Source organism: Podarcis cretensis (assembly GCF_951804945.1).
Source record: "Podarcis cretensis genome assembly, chromosome: 13".
NCBI classification, from domain to species: Eukaryota; Metazoa; Chordata; class Lepidosauria; order Squamata; family Lacertidae; genus Podarcis; species Podarcis cretensis.
Genome location: NC_137182.1, coordinates 30,600,159 through 30,619,241, shown reverse-complemented (window position 1 = coordinate 30,619,241; position 19,083 = coordinate 30,600,159). Strand labels below are relative to the sequence as shown.

General features: G+C 41.1%; 4 protein-coding genes across 4 annotated transcripts in view; 1 reads left to right on the top strand and 3 right to left on the bottom strand.

The window, feature by feature from the left end:
* Window positions 1-1,130: 1,130 nt before the first annotated feature.
* LOC307200552 (olfactory receptor 10A7-like) lies at window positions 1,131-2,056 on the bottom strand (the record flags this gene model as incomplete). Its single annotated transcript, XM_079949088.1, has 1 exon — window positions 1,131-2,056. Exon 1 carries the CDS (start codon window positions 1,992-1,994, stop codon window positions 1,131-1,133), a length of 864 nt encoding a protein of 287 aa, XP_079805214.1. The 5' UTR covers window positions 1,995-2,056.
* Window positions 2,057-6,058: 4,002 nt separating this feature from the next.
* LOC307200551 (olfactory receptor 10A7-like) lies at window positions 6,059-10,123 on the bottom strand (the record flags this gene model as incomplete). The annotated part of the gene is given in 3 exon segments (XM_079949087.1): window positions 6,059-7,000; window positions 7,003-7,026; window positions 10,046-10,123. Coding segments are annotated over 3 exon segments (1,044 nt in total).
* A 1,012-nt stretch (window positions 10,124-11,135) lies between these two features.
* On the bottom strand, window positions 11,136-12,092 carry LOC307200550 (olfactory receptor 10A3-like; the record flags this gene model as incomplete). The annotated part of the gene is made up of 1 exon (XM_079949086.1): window positions 11,136-12,092. One exon carries the CDS (start codon window positions 12,090-12,092, stop codon window positions 11,136-11,138), a length of 957 nt encoding a protein of 318 aa, XP_079805212.1.
* A 6,373-nt stretch (window positions 12,093-18,465) lies between these two features.
* Window positions 18,466-19,083, top strand: part of LOC307200549 (olfactory receptor 5AP2-like) — a gene marked incomplete at both ends in the record, with an annotated part of 240,442 nt that continues 239,824 nt past the window's right edge. The window contains one exon of the mRNA XM_079949085.1: window positions 18,466-18,613. Coding sequence (XP_079805211.1) covers window positions 18,466-18,613 — 148 coding nt within the window. The remainder of the gene's footprint in view (window positions 18,614-19,083) is intronic.

The window sequence follows — 19,083 nt, the reverse complement described above, 5'->3', positions numbered from 1 at the left end:
ATATAGCCCTTAACATTCCTTCCCCCTTCTGTCTTCCCACACTATTCTGCAGAGTTTTGCTTTGGGTAGCTGTGATGTCTATGTAGTGTCACAATATGTTGAATGTCTCCATTGGGTAGTTATTTATGGACCACACAGAAAAAGAATATCCCTTGACTATTCTGTTAATAGGTATATCAGTCTACAGAGGATAATATTTTCAGAAGGAAATTTTGCATTATCTGACACAGAGATACATGTGTAATATATGTGATAGTCCAAAACACTGTAAAAACAAATGGGGACCCAACAGCTGTAAACAAAAGAAAAGAAAAACCATAAAGAGCTGTTTAGGAAAAAATGGAATCTTTTATCCCCCCCAGTTTCCATTATATAATTATTCTCAGCTGATGTGATCTTCTTCGGTAGTTGTCAGTGGTTTGAGACAGGGCCCTTTGGATGCTTGCTTAATTTAAATGAATCTAACTATGAAGAAAGGTTTAAGTTCATTGGTCTGCCCACCTACACTGAGTTAAGAGAACAACTATTGTGGAATTTAGAGTGAAACTGAGGATTCTGTCCTCATGGATCTGGTGTTACTTTTGGCATCAAAGCTAGGCTAGTGTCATATTTATCAGTTTTGTTTGATACATGACCTAGAATCATTTTTTAAAGGGGGAAGCATGGACCTACTTTTGTAACCTCTGGCTCCAAGTGGATGCTGTGGTCCACCTCCTACAACTAATTGTATGCAGCCACACAGGTTACCAAATGATTCTAAGAACAGTTCAAGATGCCCATTTTTTAACTACAAAATCACCTTTGACCTGCAGTGAAGAGGCTATCTCACTGTGGAGCACTCTGTCTATATTAAACTATGAAGATAATGAAGAGAAATATTAACCCTTGGGCCACTTCCCCATAAATAAAGCCATCAATAAAAGAGCAAATAAGATTTTCATTTTAGTCATAAATTTTAATAGATGATTGCAGTTGGGGGAAGACAAGCAGGAAATAAATCTGTCTGCATGTTGCAGAAATCAATTGCAGGGATATCAAATATGAAAAAGTGGAAACATCTATCCAACAGATACAATTTATTCACACTGTAATTGATTCTCCAGTTCCATTACAACTTAAAACATGGTGTTCTAAAAAGTTGAATAGGCTATGAACTTCCTAATAACTCTTTGCAATGCCTCCTTCACTTCTTTGTTTCTCAAGCTGTATATCAAGGGATTGACTATGGGAGTTAAGACAGTATAGAAGAGAGAAAATATTTTCTTCATGTATCTGAGTTTCCTTGATCCTGGGAGCATATAAACTAGCATCAGCGTTCCATAAAAGAGGGCCACCACCGTGAGGTGAGATGAGCAGGTGGAGAAGGCTTTTTGTCTTCCAGTGGTAGATGGGATTTTGAGGATTGTAGCGATGATGTAAGCATAGGAGGCCATTGTGAGAACAAAGGGTGGCAGGGTGAAAATGCAAACAAATATGAAGGCAGACAATTCTACTAAGTATGTGTCAGTGCAAGAAATCTGTTTTATGTCTGGTATGACATCACAGAAGTAATGATCAATGATGTTGGGGCCACAGAAGGATAACTGTGATACCCTAACAGTTATGCCTGTGCCAACCATGAGTCCACTTACCCAAGATCCAGCTGCCAACTGCAGGCACAGCCTACTGTTCATGAGAGTGGCATAATGTAATGGTCTGCACACTGCTAAGTACCTGTCATAAGACATCACAGACAAGAGGTAGCATTCAGAACCTCCCAAGCAAGAAAATATAAAAAATTGTGTGAAGCAGGCTTTTATAGATATAGTTCTTTCACCAGTCAGAAGTACAGTCAACATCTTGGGCAGAATTGTTGAGCTGTAGCAGGATTCAAGAAAGGAGAGGTTCCCTAGGAAGAAGTACATGGGAGTGTGGAGATGTTGGGCAGCCATAACCAAAAAAACAATGAGGAGATTCCCAGCCATGGTGGCCAAGTAGATCGTTAAGAAGAGCATGAAGAGAACAACCTGCAGATTGAGGAGATCTCCAAATCCCAAGAGTATGAATTCAGAAACAGTTGTTTGATTTTGTCCCTCTCTGCTTGCCACGGGCTGCATCTGGAGAAAAGAGAATGCACCACTTACAACTGCAAGTTGGTGTGCTGTCTTGCAAATCAACATTTTAAACCAGAGGAAACTCTCCACAACACTGTTCATTCATCCTTTTAGTGGAAGTGGTTTTGCACTTCCTCGCCTCATTTTGGGCAAAGGAAGATGGGAACACATGGAGCTAGCCTCCTGACGCTCTGGGAACTTGACAAATAGGGAAGGCCAGGATGAATGCCTTTAAAATGCCTGTCACCACATAGCTTATTTCAGGCCACCACAGCATCCCTCCCAGCTAGCCTTTCATATGCAGCCACCTTTCTTATGGTTGAGTAGAAAATGTTTGGCTGTTCTCCAACTGGCTTTGAGTTAATCTCTACTTTTCTGCATAATGAGTATGACAAATTTGTGTTTTGACTTATTGATTGTGTTAATTTCTTGTTTGCAACATGGAGATAGTGTGAGGGCTGCATACACTGCATATATTCAAAGTACACACAGACCCATGGAAACATCTGGAGAGACTTATTGGACTAGATACTTTAATATACATCATGAATTTGTTCTTATTATTTCTGACTTTAAGTTGCTGTTGTACCTTTTCCTAAGAAATGACAGGCCAACTGCTATTGTTGCTTACTGCATTTTAAATTATGTTTATTGCATGTGGGGGGAAAAGATGATATTTTTGAAGCACAAACACTCAAAAGAATCCTTGGAACACAGCTACAATTCCCAGCACCCTTGACAAGCAGTTTCCAGTTTTTGTGTTTTGAGGGGGTGATAGGCTCTAAATGAATGCAGTCTTAGACTTTAACCAAGGAGCCAAGATAACGTCTATAGGTAACAAAAGTGGTTGAAAACAATGATAATTATTTATGCATTCTATTGGTTTTTAATAGAAAGGAGAAAGAAAATTAAGGCCACAATCCACACCCACTTACCCGAGACTAAGCCCCACATACTTTAGAGTTAACATGGTTAGAATTGCAGCTTTATTGCATGCAGGTGGCATCTAGTCACAAAAACTTCAACAAACACTTTAGAAAAAAATCAACAAACACTTTAGAAAAAAGCAAAGCGATGAGGCGCCTATCAGAACACTGGGAATTACACATCAATGTCTTTCTAAACAATGCACATTGCAAAGTAATTTATTAATCTATTTACATATACTGTGCTCATGTAATCTCCCCCTTTTTTGTTACAGATAACTAAGGCAAAAAGCATTCATAGCAAGAAGAAAATCCACTTAATATCAACTTTTCAGTTGATTCCTCTAACTTACTTAGTTATAAGATCTTACAGGTATATGGCACGATGACTGTCCTAGAAAACAGCCATTGCATTCTGGGATTGCACAAATTTTTTGAATCACTTACTCTATGTCCTGTCTCTATCCCTGCTGCTTCTTTCACAGAGTCCTGCCTTGTTGCTTGCAAATTCATCAGTCCATAATGAGATGATCTCTATAGAATTATTATTTATAATCTACCCAGCAAGGTAGAAAAAGTCCCTCGGCAGTTCTGATAACAAGTGATATTAATGCATGGATAAAGCAAAGGGAGAAAAGGAATCAAGAATTTCAGAGAAGAGTAAACCCATGTTCCCTCGACAACAGAAACCTCCATGATTCTCGTTAGTGGCACCCAGGGGTGGAGGAAGGGGGGTGCAGTGGAGGCGGGCCACCCTGGGTCTCACCCACTGAGAGGTGTAACAAAATGCCAGGTGGCACTCATTGCAAGGCCTGCAGCACGCCCGAGCCACGTGTCTCTCCTGGGAGTGACTCGGTGGCTTGGGTGCCAGCAGGCTCCGTGCTGCCTCATATGGTCCACCCAGTGCCTACCCCCCCCCAACTGTAGGGTGGCTGAGTGGGAGGAGGCAGGCAGACTCCTTGGAGGCCCCGTGGAGCATCCTGCCCCAGCTCGCCCCGCCCTGTGGGTGGCTGGCTCTGCCCCTGGGCACACACCCGATCTGCTTGCTCCACTGCTGGTGGCACCCTTCCCCTTCAGATGTCAAGAAAATAACTACATAACTTGTAGAAGACATACGAGGGCAGCCCTGTATTGGGAATTTTTGATGTTTGATGTTTTACTCTATGTTTTATATATGCTGTAAGCCACCCAGAGTGGCTGGGGAAACCCAGTCAGATGGGTGGGGTATAAATAATGATGATGATGATGATGATGTCACAAAGACAAGTTTGAAAGGGGTGGTTATAATTCACTTCTTGTTTCTGTGTATTTCAATTAATTCTGCCCATTTATTAATTATACTCATATATCTTTTCAATGAAATCCACTTAAATACCCAAGGTTAATGCTGACAATTTGATATACTGTATATTGGATTAAAAGTACATTTCATTTTCCTTCTGAGTGTGGACAAAAATATCTTATAGCACAGTGGACAATATTTGTTCTACAGCTTTAAAATGCCCTGTCAAAAGAAAGGAACTTGGTGACAATTTTCTGCCACATATGTTAAAATTGACATATGGGGCGGGGGTGGGGTGGGGGCTTTGGCACCCACTGCATTTAATGTAGCTTCTGAACAAAAGCCCAACAAGTATAAAGTGTTTGTGCATTGGTCCATCTGCACAGCTGGGCACTTGTCACACATATGGAGCCTAAATCTAATGAATGTAGGTTGTTCCAGAAATTATGCTGAATGCTTGTAGGGGATAGAATAAATGATAATGGGTGATTAACCATTACATATAGTCATCATAACATTTGAAAAGGATTTGGACCAATAGACGATAGCAAAATAACCATCGTTTCACAAGACTAATTGTTTTTAGTCTGGCGCTTGGTGCTGAGTGTTGTTGCTATCACTTTGCTCTTGAATCTCACGATAAAGAAAAGCTTCAGTTCATTGGTCTGCCCACCTATATAGAGTCAAGAGAGAAGCTAATGTGGAATTAAAAGTGAGAAACTAATGAAAGTTGATACTGCTTCTTAGAGTTGCTAGAAAATACAGAATACATACAGAAAACACCAGGATTTAGCCAGAACACACTCAGAACACACTCAGAACACAGAACACACTCACACACCTTTCCTCTTCAAAACCTCAAAGTTGGAAACATGACTATCTCAGGTATATAATTTTCCTGAGTATACTTTGTTCATAAAAAGAGCCTGTGTGATCATGCCAGCAGCCCATCTAGCCCATCTAATCAGATGCCTGTGGGAAACCCACAAGCAGACCCAAGTACAGCAGCTCTCACCCCTGCTGCAGTTTCCAGCAAATGGTGTTCAGAACCATAATGTCTCCTGCCATGGATATACAGCATAGACATTGAAAGCCTTGTCCTCCATGAATTTGTTCAGTTCTCTTCTATAGCCATCCAAACTGATAACCATCCTGCCTCCTGCAGGAGTAAGTTCCATAGTTTAAGCAGGGGTTGACTAAAGAAGCACTGTATTTTATCTATCCTAAGTCTTCCAACATTCAGTTTTATTGGATGGCAATGAGTTCTAGTGTTATGAGTGGGGGATAAAAAAACAAATTATCTATCCACTTTCTCCATGTTATGCATAATTTTATAAATGTCTATCATATCACCTCTTACCTTTTATCAAAACTAAACACTCCCAAATGCTTCAACCATTCTTAATAGGGGAGTTGATCCAGCCCCTTGATCATTTTGCTTGCCCATTTTTCTGAACCGTTTCCAACTCTACAATACCTTTTGTAAGGCAAGGCCACCAGAACTATGCATCATATTCCAAATGCAGTCACACTTTCGATTTGTGTAAAGGCATTATAATTCTGGCAGTTTTATTTTAACTCCTTTCTCCTAAGAATCCCTAGCCATTATATATCCATTTCCTAAGCAAAAATCCATTCGATAAAGGAAACCGTTATGTGTAAAACAATTAGGAAAGAGCAAGAAATAATTCTCATAATTGTCTCATAATTTAATTTAGTGAGCATATGTGTGAAGTGTGCATGTGTGTGTGTCAGTGTCATGCTGTAATGTAGAATAGAACTTTCCTGAAGCCCATTTTCAGGGACTTCTTCACTTCCATGTTTCTCAGGCTGTATATGAGAGGATTGACCATGGGGGTGAAGACTGTGTAGAAGAGAGAGAAGACTTTCTTCATATGTATTAAATCCTTTGACCGAGGGAGCATATAGACAAGCATCAGACTTCCATAATACAAGGCAACCACTGTGAGGTGAGAGGAACAGGTGGAGAAGGCCTTTGTCCTTCCAGTGGCAGATGGGATTCTGAGGACTGTGGCTATGATGGAAATATAGGAGGTTAGGGTGAGGAGGAAGGGAGGGAGGGTGAAAATACAGGTAAATATGAAACCTGATAGTTCAAATAAATGAGTATCACTACAGGAAATATGTCGTATGCTAGAGCTAACATCACAAAAATAATCATCAATTTCCTTGGGACCACAAAAGGATAACCATGAGAGTGATAAGGTTAAGCTTGTGCTAACCAAAACTCCACTTGCCCAAGACACAATGGATAACTGGAGGCTCACTCTGCCATTCATTAGAGTAGCATAGTGGAGCGGCTTACAAATTGCCAAGTACCTGTCATAAGACATCATAGCAAGGAGGTAGCATTCAGCACCACCCAGACAAGAAAAGACGAAAAACTGCAAGAAGCAGGCTTGGACAGATATACTTTCCCCCCCAGGAAGCATGCATGACAACATTTTAGGCAGGATGGTTGAGCTGCTGCAAGATTCCAAGAAGGAGAGGTTCCCTAGGAAGAAGTACATGGGGGTGTGAAGATGTCGATCAGTCACAACCAGCACAACAATGAGGAGGTTCCCAGCCATGGTCACCAAATAACACAATAAGAAGAGCAGGAAGAGAAGAATTTGTAGTTTAAGTTGATCTCCAAATCCCAAGAGTATGAATTCAGAAATAGTTGTTTGATTTTCCCATACTTTCTTTGCCATGTGTGCTGCATCTGGAGAAAATAGCATGGAGAGTGACGTTAGTGGCTTCACTGTTTTAAAGTAAACTTAAAAGAGTCTCACATTTACAGTAACTTGCCTATAAACTGAATAGGTTTTTTATTTGACCATTTCCTAGTCAGACATTATTATTATTATTATTATTATTATTATTATTATTATTATTATTATTTCTACTACTATTATTACTATTATGTCTTATTCACACATCTCATTCACACTTCACACAACTAATGTTGCTTAGAAGGGGAAAAATACATAAAACACACTGCAGTCCCATTAGTAAAGAAAAAAAGGTTCCTTACTAACAATAACTGCATATTCACAAGGGTGGTTTTGGATTCACAAGGATGGCTTCATATTTTGCTTAGATCTATCTGTAATGGGATCTATTTTGCTTTATCTTATCAAAGTAAAGATTTCCACTGTTTTTAAAAAGAGCTATTTTATATCAGTCTGCAAAAAGACTTTGAAATATGTGTTCCTGCTTCATCTCTCCCCCCCCCCTCCAGCATTTAGAGTTTCTTCTAACAGAAATTTTCTTACCTCTCTCTGACCCATCAAAAGAGTTCTGTTTTTGTTTTACAGATGCCAAGGACTACATTAATCCACAATAAGGTGACTATCTGTATAGAATTGTTTATACTGTATTCCGCATCATGAAGTTGAAAGTGTCCCCAGACATTTATGATAATAAGCCTTTTACTTGTGGGTAGAAGAAATGCACTTAAAGAAGCAAGTTTTTCCAAGGGGAGTAGAGCCCTTTTCCCTCAACCACTTCCTTTGGGATATGAGCACATGGGGAGACACAAGGACAATTATTGTTGTTGAAAAAGATGGTTCCACTTAATTTCAGGTTCCATATCTTATTTCGCTATATCATGCATATAACTTGCTCTCACAGGAGACAGGGATAAGACCACCGGCTTGGATGGCTGAAAAGAAGATTAGACAAATTCAAGGAGGAAAAGGCTATTGAGGCTACCAGACATGATGGCTATGTCTCACCACCACAGCTGGAGACAGCAATGCGTCTGAATATCAGTTGCTGGAACCTGCAGGAGGTGAGAAGAATGTTCTTGCGACTGGGTCCTCATTGCAGATTTCAGTAGCAAACAGAGCTGTACACAGCCCCCCAGTCTAACACTGGACCACATAATGTGTTGACCCAGCAATGGCCAAACCAGGGACCACCAGCCCAACCCCAGATATGTCCCTGGAGACAACTGTGGTGTGGCTAATGCTTGGTGAGGGTTTTAAAGCCCTAATTATACATACAGTCGAGAGATGCAACATAACCTTCATCTATCCCAGCTGAGAGCAGAGCCTGGATGCAGGGAAGGCTTTTGCAAAGCAGCACCCACAGCATGAATCACCCCCTGCTCTTGCTCAGGAGAGGAAGTAGTGTTTCCCGTCCCTCCTTCAGTCTTTTCAAGTGTTGCTTTCCAATAGCCTTCCTCTGATTTACCTTGAGAAGCAAAACCCTGAAGTCCACAGAATTGAATCCTCCACTCAACAGCTGTGGAGAAGACTGCTGCAGTCTTGATCTGATTCAGCCCTAGTCCAGATTCAGCCCCCAAATATATATATATATATTTATTATTGCCCAATTTGGTCAGGATGCAGACTTCAGCCAAATGTAGTGCACAGCTGTAGTAATAAGGATTAGGGTTCTTTTTAGGCCTAAAGTGGCTCTTTCCTATTGTTAAAGGTAAAGGTAAAGGTACCCCTGCCCGTACGGGCCAGTCTTGACAGACTCTGGGGTTGTGCGCCCATCTCACTTAAGAGGCCAGGGGCCAGCGCTGTCCGGAGACACTTCCGGGTCACGTGGCCAGCGTGACATCGCTGCTCTGGCGAGCCAGAGCCGCACACGGAAACGCCGTTTACCTTCCCGCTGGTAAGCGGTCCCTATTTATCTACTTGCACCCGGAGGTGCTTTCGAACTGCTAGGTTGGCAGGCGCTGGGACCGAGCAGCGGGAGCGCACCCTGCCGCAGGGATTCGAACCGCCGACCTTTCGATCGGCAAGTCCTAGGCGCTGAGGCTTTAACCCACAGCGCCACCTGGAAGAAGGGAGAGGGTGACATGATGGAAATTTAGGAAAGTGTTCCATTGCTGGTGAATTTCCACAGAGCCTCTCCATGCTCTTGGATGTTTCTCTGTTTGTTTGTTTTTGCAGGTTTATTGGCAACATGGCATTGATTCAATATTAGTGTGGTATTTGTGGATTAACAATGGGTTGTACACATCATTTTTCCTTATTAGTCATTCTTCTCCAATGCTAGCGTATTATTGATGTTCTGGAAGCGCACTTTTGCAATATAATTCAACAAAAGTGGGACAAAAATAAGTAAACCCTGCCCTGGAACACACATTCCATGAAAAGTTACAGGATTTTTTCAAAAGGCTATGGGACATAAATGGATTCGAAACAAGGCATTTATATCCAGCCCAAACCAGTGTTGAATATAACTGCAGATTTGAGTATTACATATAACTGCCCCAATGTGATCATGAGCAGAAAGCAACATGAATGCACAGATAAAAGGATGTCTAAATGCAGAGTAGTCGGTGAAGAGAGATGTATCTCTGAAGTCAGTGTTGTGTACAGAGATGGACAAATACCAAATTGCGAAATGGATGAATTGAAATAGACAAAGAAAGAAGATAGGTTAACGACACCACTTCAGGTTTCAGTGGTGAGGTCAGGTTTCACATCAAAGTTCACAGGCTTGCACTTTGATATATTCAATATTAAACTGCAAATAAGTGCATTTCTCTGAAATCATCAGTCAGACAGGGTTGGGGATATAGTTTGTTAACTTTTTTTCTAGGGAGTCCTAGAAAGAAAGGGAGTTCATCTCACTTCACAGCCATTTCTATTTCATAAACAAATAGCCCTTGTGCTGTGGCATGCTTCACTTATGGGTGATTTTATAATTGCTTCTGCAGTGTTTTGTTTGTGCAGAATGTCTGCCTGATGAACTCTTTCTCCCCCCCCCCCCCAACCTACAGTGTGAGCATGTGTAAGAGAGAGGGAGGGAGATGGAGGGAAAGAAACTAAGGTGTCTTCTGCTGTCATAATCGCCATGCTGGTTATGCCACCGACTACTGCTTAACATATCTACTTCTTGGGAGGGTATGCAGAGAGAAATAAGCCCAGATGGAACCAGGGCTCAAGGTTCTGGGGCCGGGGGTCAGGATAATCACAGCACAATTCATTCAGAGAATAAACTCAACTGCATTTTTAAAAAATAAAACAGGACAATCAATTGATTCTTAATGGAGTAACTTCTGTTGCAGTACTAAGGCAAGGCTGCTAAAAAGAACACACACACACACTGCATATATTTCTTTTCAAATTATTTGGAAAATAAGAGCAGGATATTAAAAAAAAAACCATGTTGTTGCATTAAGGCATTCACTTTGTAGTACATATGTTACTGCAGAAATGACACAAATGGAAAACTAGGAAATCTAATCCTTACTGCATTATGTGCACTGCTAAAGGTTACGAAGTTGGAAATTAAACTGCTAACAATCCTGTGGAAAAAAATCCATGCATGGAGGGGGACAGTGGTATCATACTTACTCTCACTGCTGCAAACATCACATGTCCCAGATTTTGTTTGTATAGGCGAGTGAAAGAGTGTCAAAAGTCAGATACCAGATACAGATGTACAGAACTGTATTAAAGTGGTACTTTATAGGCATATTATTTTACACAGGTCAGACATCTTAGGCAAGTTAGTAGAATGACATCAGGATTCCTAAGAAGTATACAAGAGTCAGGGACAGACTTTGGTCTTTCAAATTTCAGTGGCACTCTGTGCAAGGCCAAAATCTGGCACCCCACCTCTTACCTTCCATTCTGCTCAATTGACTACATCATAGTTGCAATGCCTGTCTCACTGTCCTAAATCTTCCTCTGTGAGAGTCCATGTTCTTCTTCCACAAAATGACAAACTTCTAAGCAAAAATATGCTCTGAAAGGGGCTCAAAACCCCAGACACATAAAGGAAGGAACAATAAATATTTCAGTATATTTATGAGTACTGTAAATTTTCAGGTCATTTAATCTGCTGTGCAGATTTATATTAATATCATGGTGTGATGTAGAATATAAACCCTCTGAAACCCTTTTTCATGGCCTCTTTCACTTCTGTGTTTCTCAGGCTATATATGAGGGGATTGATCATGGGGGTCAAGACTGTATAGAAGAGAGAGAAGACTTTCTTCATGTGTTTTAAGTCTTTTGACCGAGGGAGCATATAGACAAGCATCAGAGTTCCATAATACAAGGCAACCACTGTGAGGTGAGAGGAACAGGTGGAGAAGGCCTTTTGTCTCCCAGTTGTGGATGGGATTCTGAGGATGGTGGCTATGATGAAGCCATAGGATGATATGGTGAGGAGAAAGGGAGGTAATGTGAACACACAAGTAAATACAAAGGCTGATAGTTCAAAGAAAGTTGTGTCACTACAAGAAATATACCTTACATTAGAGCTAACATCACAAAAATAATCATCGATTTCATTGGGGCCGCAAAAAGATAGCCATGACGCTGATGAAGTTAAAATTGTGCCAACAAAACATCCACTAGCCCAAGACACAACAGATAATTGGAAGCTCACTCTGCCATTCATAAGAACAACATAATCGAGTGGTTTACAAATGGCTAAGTACCTGTCATAAGACATCATGGCTAGGAGGTAGCATTCAGTTCCAGCCAGAGAAGAAAAGATGAAAAATTGCAAAAAACAGGCTTTTGTAGATATACTTTCCCCCCCAGCCAGGATGCTTGACAACATTTTAGGCAGGATTGTTGAACTATAGCAACATTCCAAGAAGGAAAGGTTTCCCAGGAAGAAGTACATGGGAGTGTGAAGATGTCGATTGATCACAACCAACACAACAATGAGAAGGTTCCCAGCCATGGTCACCACGTAGATCACCAAGAACGGCAGGAAAAGAAGAACTTGTAGTTTAGGTAGATCCCCAAATCCCAAGAGTATGAATTCAAAAACTCTTGTTTGATTTTGCAATATTTTCTTTGCCATGTGTGCTGAATCTAGGGTGGGGGGGGAAGGACAAAAGAATACAGTTCATGTCTTCATTGTTTCAAAGAAAAAAGGAAAGAAAGAGACTCTCATTCACCTAAACTACCTGCACGATAAGTAGAATTCTTATATGAAGAATTCCTAATTTAACCATTTTAATGGTTTCTGTGAATGTTTCTTGCAATATGTTAAAGAAGTATACTTAAGAAAGTAGGCTTCAGATTTTCAACAAGATGTTGCACTCAGTGATGGAGAACTGTTGTTTGACTATAATTTTCATTAGCCCTAATCCTTGGCCATGATGGCTGGAGCAGAAAGGAGATGCTGTTCCACAACATTCTGGCACCAATAGGATTGTAAACCCAATGGGAGCAATGAGAAATAAGAAAGAATCATGCTTGGAGGAACCCAGAGGGTTACTTGAGTACAAATAGGTATTTAAAAACAAAAACAAAAAAACTCTTGAAGAATTTTCTTCCAAAAACACAAAACAGCTTGCTAGGTATTGAACACAATTTATAGCTATGAAATGTACAGCAGAAGTTTGAAAAGAAAAATGGAACGTGGGTAGGGCATGGATAGTGGAATTCCCTGCTTAGAGAGAATGTTAAGATGGAATTGTGAACAGGAGCATTTGTTTTAGGAGGAAGGATAAACCACAGCATTTTTTGCAAGTCATATAATATTTCTAAGTGGTAGATCACATGCTTAATAATATATGTGTTTAAAATTAGGGTGTCCCCTCCCCTGAATCTATCTATAATGGGATCTATCTTTATTTTTTTATCTTATCAAAAACATGTTGCTAGTTTTATATCGAAATAACTATTTCATTTTCATATTTTGAAGCATGCTCCCATTTCTCTCTCCCCCCCCCCAGTCTTTAGAGTTTCTTCTAACAAAGATTTGCTTACCTCTCTCTTCCTCTTTGAAAGAGTTCTGTTTCATAGATAGCAAGGTCTACATTAGTCCAAAATAAGGTGACTATTTATATAGAATTGTTTATATCCTGCATCATGAAGTTGAAAGTGTCCCCAGACATTTATGATAATGATCCTTTTATATATGGCAAAAGGAAAGGCACTTAAGGAAGCAAGATTTTCCTAGGGGAGCATGGCACTTTCCCCTCAACTGCAATAACTTCCTTTGGGCTAAAGCAAATAGAATGTCCCTATTTTCATGTGGAATATTGGAGCAGTCTCATTACTACCTGATGCCATTTCCCACTCCCAGGATCTCTCTCCCCTCTCAACACCTGTTGACAGAAGAGAGTGATATATCAGCATGAGGGGGGTAAAGAGAATTGCCCCTGCTCCTTGTGGGTCATCACCCCCATGCAAGATCTTCCTCCATTTCTCCCCCATGTATATATTTCATTAGAGTTTTAAACCCTTATTCAGGAATGGATACTGAGGGGGAGGGGTGATGGTCCTCAGGTTGACCCACGGTGGGTAGGGTTGTCATTTTTCAAGAAGTGAAAATCCAGACACAGTTGTTGAGCTTTTTCTATATATATACATTGGTACCTCTGGTTACATACGCTTCAGGTTACAGACTCTGCTAACCCAGAAATAGTGCTTCAGGTTAAGAACTTTGCTTCAGGATGAGAACAGAAATTGTGCTCCGGCAGCGCGGCGGCAGCAGGAGGCCCCATTAGCTAAAGTGGTGCTTCAGGTTAAGAACAGTTTCAGGTTAAGAACAGACCTCCAGAACGAATTAAGTACTTAACCTGAGGTACCACTGTATATCTCTATCTCTATCATCTCTATCTCTATCTCTATCTCTATCTCTCTCTCTCTCTCTCTATCTCTATCTCTATCTCTATCTCTATCTCTATCTCTATCTCTCTCTCTCTCTATCTCTCTCTATCTCTCTCTATCTCTCTATCTCTCTATCTCTATAAACTTCCCAAAGTTGCTGAGCCACTTTTTTTGGAAAATCCAATCAATTCCACCCCTGAAATCCCAGTAATTTCAGTAATGGCACCCTAACAGTGGGAAAACCTGATGCCTCCTAGATTGGAGCTAAGGGTGCTGTGCACAGTCCTAGTCTTTACATAATAATAACATCATTGTTTCCTTTCATATTGGCTCTTAAAGCAGATATGCTTCATCCCTTCAAGGACTCTGTGGGGTTGGGATGAAGCCTCCATCTGCCTGAATCTTAACTATGTCCATACCATCAACTGTCCCAGAAAAACCAGAACATACCATTTTTTTGTGCAAAAGTGCAGTGGCCATTTTACCCACAGAGATCTCACCCTACAAAAGTGTTTTTTGGGGGGTTACGGTTTCACATGGGTCACTTCACTTGCCCAGGAGCACTGCCCAGAAGACACACAGTCCAGTTTCTGGCCTGGACATGTTGGAGGATATGCATGTCTACTAATGGGGTTTACTCCCAGGTAAGCCTTTGAGCATACTGTGCCACTCTTCAGTACAGTGCATAACTATTGTGTGGGCCTCCTCCCGTCGTGTGACATCACATACAGGCTGCCTGGCCCTCACCCAATGTTGGGTGGAACCCAGAGTGCCTGCTTCTATCCACCGTATGGGAACAGTGATCTTTTCCTCACTGTCCATGAGCAATTGGGAAATGTGGGCATAACTCCTGGGAATTGGTGGGCTGCATGTGGCTGGTAGGTCATGAATTCCCTTCCCCTGCCCTAAAGGATGATAAAAGATTTCTCACTTCCTTTAAATTTTGAGATGAATTTGTCAGTCTAGCAGAATTTGAAATAGATGTTAGTTCTGTGAACTACAAATAGGACCAAGGTTTCAACTGCCCTCATACAAACACAATCACTTGTTGCTCCCAACCCTTCCCAATGAGACTTGGAGAGATGGAATCAGTGAGTAATATGCATATACAAAGACTTCTAAGTCCTATATGGCATACAGGGCTCAGGGCTCACCCACACCTCCATTTGCCCCACCACTGACTTGGAACAAATGGCAATTTGGGTTTTCTGTAGATGGCTGTTTGTTCCGATTTAGCGCTAAAGAGTAGGTTTTCAGAGGGAAAGTGGCAGGGCAAAGGCAAAACTGACTGGATCAATGTCTAGAAAGCATAGGACAATTGGGAAAGGATAAGAAAGAAAGGATACATATGTGGTGCTTTTTGAAGTCCGGTTCAGCTTGCAGGAATACATGACTGAATCTTCCTGGTAAATACAAAGATTAGTGCTCTGATCTTTTCTGCAATTCTTATGATCAGAATGTTAGTTCCTCTTTCAAGTAATGTATGAGATAGGAGATGTACCAGGCTTACAAATAGTTCATAAGTTACTTATTAAACTTATGTCAGCTACACTAATGCCACGATCCATAGAAATGAACCATATAAGAAGTCCAGACTAGCAGCCATCATTACAAACCACCCCCCCCCCACACACAATACACATGCACCTTTGCATGTCATGAATATTAAGGGGGGGGAATGTTCCATCAGCAGCCCAGAACATGCTGTTTAGCACTCTCTTATTCCACCAGGGAGGTGAGACTTAACCCATCCACCAAGTATCCTCAAGCAGCTTTTCCTCATGTGTAGAGGAAAAGACAGAAGGGTAAAGGATTATGTATCCATGTTACCCCTGTTGCCACTAGTTCCCTAAATAACACAACTGTGAACAAAAAATGCAAAACCAAACAGTATTCATCTTTCTTGGATTTGGAGACCTCTGGGAATGGCACATCCACCTCTCCCTACATTTTCAACATGACCTGGAAACTTTCTGGGAACAAGAACTCACTATTCAGTGTACATTTGCAGCCATCTGCCTATGCTGCTTGAAGATATGGGGTGACAGAGAGAGATCCATACATCCTGCAAGCCTAGAGAGAGCAACCACTTTTGGCTCTGACTCCATCCACCTTCAGCTCTGGCTTCCCATACCATCAGCTATGTTGTATCCTATTGAGTTTTCCCCTGCATTAATGACCATTCATAGTGAAAAGGTTTCCCACAATGGCCATATCCTCTTTCTTCCTTATTCTTTCCCCCACACTCGGTTTCTCCCTTGCACTTGAAATGCTGCTATTGTCAGGAATGTGGCTCACCAGAGCACAGGGGAGGAGTCAGACTCAGAAATTGAGCTAAGTGTGAGAGAGAAAGACTCTGCAGATGAAAGCTGGCTGACAGAGCCGAGAAGGGGCAGTTTGACCCCCCTTCCCGAAGAAGACACTGTTAGCTGTCATGGAGTGGGAGAGTTGGGAGGCAGCCAGAGAGTTGCTAGGCAATCAGCAGATAAGCAGAGGACTGAGACTGTGTCAGGTGAAAGTTGGGAGGGGCAAGGCCAGCCTCTCAGCCCCCATTCTAGGAGACTAGATAAGATCAGAGGACAACGGAAGGGCAAGAGGGGAAGGGCAGAAATTTGGCTTCCTTCCTGTTATGGAAGCAGCAGAGTTCAGACTGACCAACTATCATTAATGCGAGCAGGTGAGAAGCTGTGCTCTGGATATGTTTTTTTTTTATAAATAAACGTGCATAAAACTGCTGGAGAGTCATTACTTCTTATTGGGTCTTGCTTGTCTGCCTGAGATCATCACAGCTACAGTATGATAGAATTGACAGTTCTAGGTACACTGGAAATAGCAATCCTTGGAAACTAGTTTCTCACCAACTTTCTCTCAGCAGTATTCTACCCACTGCAGTATTAAAAGACCCTTTACTGATCTGCTAAAAGAACAGACTGTTTCTCATGAGAGGACAAATAATTAATCCAATGGGAATTAGTGCAACAATAAGTCAAGTAATGGGAAGTTAGCTGAGGATAAGAACAGTATCAGGACAACAGAAGTCCATAACATCATATTTGGTTGAATGAGGTGACATCAGAGATGTGTATGGGAAAGGAAGACAGTTGGCATTGCTTGCTCACTCCCTTTTAGTGGAGGAATAAAAATACATCAGGAGTAGACCTGTTTAAGGTAAAGGTTTTCCTATTTCAGTGAATGTTTTATATAATGACCCAGAGCAGAGAAGAAAGGCATGTCTTGCCTGGATAATGGAGCTTCAGATCTTCAACTCGTAAGGTGCATCAGATATTCAAATAGCTGAGGTCCACCTCCAAGGGTCTTCTGGTGGTTCCTTCACTATGGGAAATGAAGTTACAGGGAACCAGGCAGAGGGTCTTCTCGGCAGTGGTGCCCTCCCTGTGGAATGCCCTCCTATCAGATGTCAAGGAGATACAGAACTACACAACTTTTAGGAGACATTTGAAGGCAGCCCTGCATTGGGAGGTTTTTAAAATTTGATGTTGTATTGTGTTTTTGTGTTTTGCTGGAAGCCACCCAGAGTGGCTGGGGAAACCCAGCCAGACAGGTGGGGTATAAATAAATTGTTAATAGTGCTAGTATTAGTATTTTAGTATTATTACGGTTGGATCCAGAGATGTTTCCCCAGACTGATAAAGCTTCTCAGGATTCAACCCATGTTAAAGGGGGCTACCAAGATGGAGGCATCTTATGCATGATGTATAGCTTTAATACAGATGGTATAGTATATATGAAGGAAAGAGTGAATGCCAGGCAATAACATCAGCTGCAGAGGTCCATAATCCTCTAGGCAGTGGGAATAATGTGTGTAGGAGAAAAAGGCAGAGAGAGACCAGCCAATAGTTCCTAAACATATTTAATTTAATTTATGGCATCTTCTACAGACGTAAAGGATTTCATTTGTTTTTGTTTGTTTGTTTGTGGGAGAGGAAGAATACAAATGTCACCCTATCAATTCTTTTCTGATCTACAGCATGCATGAGACTGCACAACTAAAGGCTTTTTCAGAGACCTGGCAGAGTACAGTAGATATTTGTCCGCATTAACCATGATGTCAATCATTTCTATGTCTGCTGTAAGTAAACATTGCAGGAATGCTGCAGAAACAGTGGCTTGAGTGAAATATATTCAGAGCACAATCACACTTACTCTAATGAGTCCATCAAATATTAATTATATGAAATTCTTAGACCATCAACAACACTGTGATGATGTGGAGCAATACATCTAAACTATCTGAAAATGATAGTTCATAACTTCTCTCTGTATTTGAAATGAATGAAATGGGGGCAAGGAATTGATTGGATCCTGACTTGGTTCAACTAAGGGCCTACTGAAATCATTGGAATAACTTAAACAAGGCTTACCTTTAGTCCCATTTATTTCAGTGGCAACTAGGTGCAACTACTTTAAGCATATATATTTGTAATTATTTTTGAATTCTCTTTTCACATACTGTTTCCCTAGGTAATATTATGAGAGATATGGAAATGAAAAACCAAACAGAGGTTGCAGAATTTATTCTTCTTGGATTCGGAGATCTCCGGGATCTGCAGATTCCCCTCTTCCTGTTCTTCCTTTTAATCTACATTGTGACCATGGCTGGAAACATTCTCATCATTGTACTGGTTGTAGCTGATCGACATCTTCACACTCCCATGTATTTCTTCTTAGGGAACTTGTCATGCCTAGAGGTTTGCTATAGTTCAACCATCCTGCCCAGGATGCTGGCCAGTTTCCTTTCTGGCAATAAAATCATTCCTTTTAAGGGTTGCATCATACAATATTTCTTCTTTGGTGGCTTGGCTGGCACTGAATGCTATCTTCTCTCTGCAATGTCTTATGACCGCTACTTAGCAATATGCAAACCCTTGCAATATGCAGCACTTATGAATAGCACAGTCTGTCGACATCTGGCTTGTGGATCTTGGTTCAGTGGCTTTCTTGCCAGTGCCATAGTAACATTGTTTATGTCACAATTAACTTTCTGTGGCCCCAACATACTCAACCATTTCTTCTGTGACTCTTATACTATTCTAAAACTCTCCTGCAGTAATGCACAACTTATTTTTACACTAATATTCCTTCTGTGTTCTGCGTTCACTCTTCCTCCTTTTCTTCTGACATTGACTTCTTATATCTGCATCATTTCTAAAATTGTGAGAATTTCATCTGTTGCAGGAAGACAAAAGACCTTCTCAACATGTTCTTCTCAC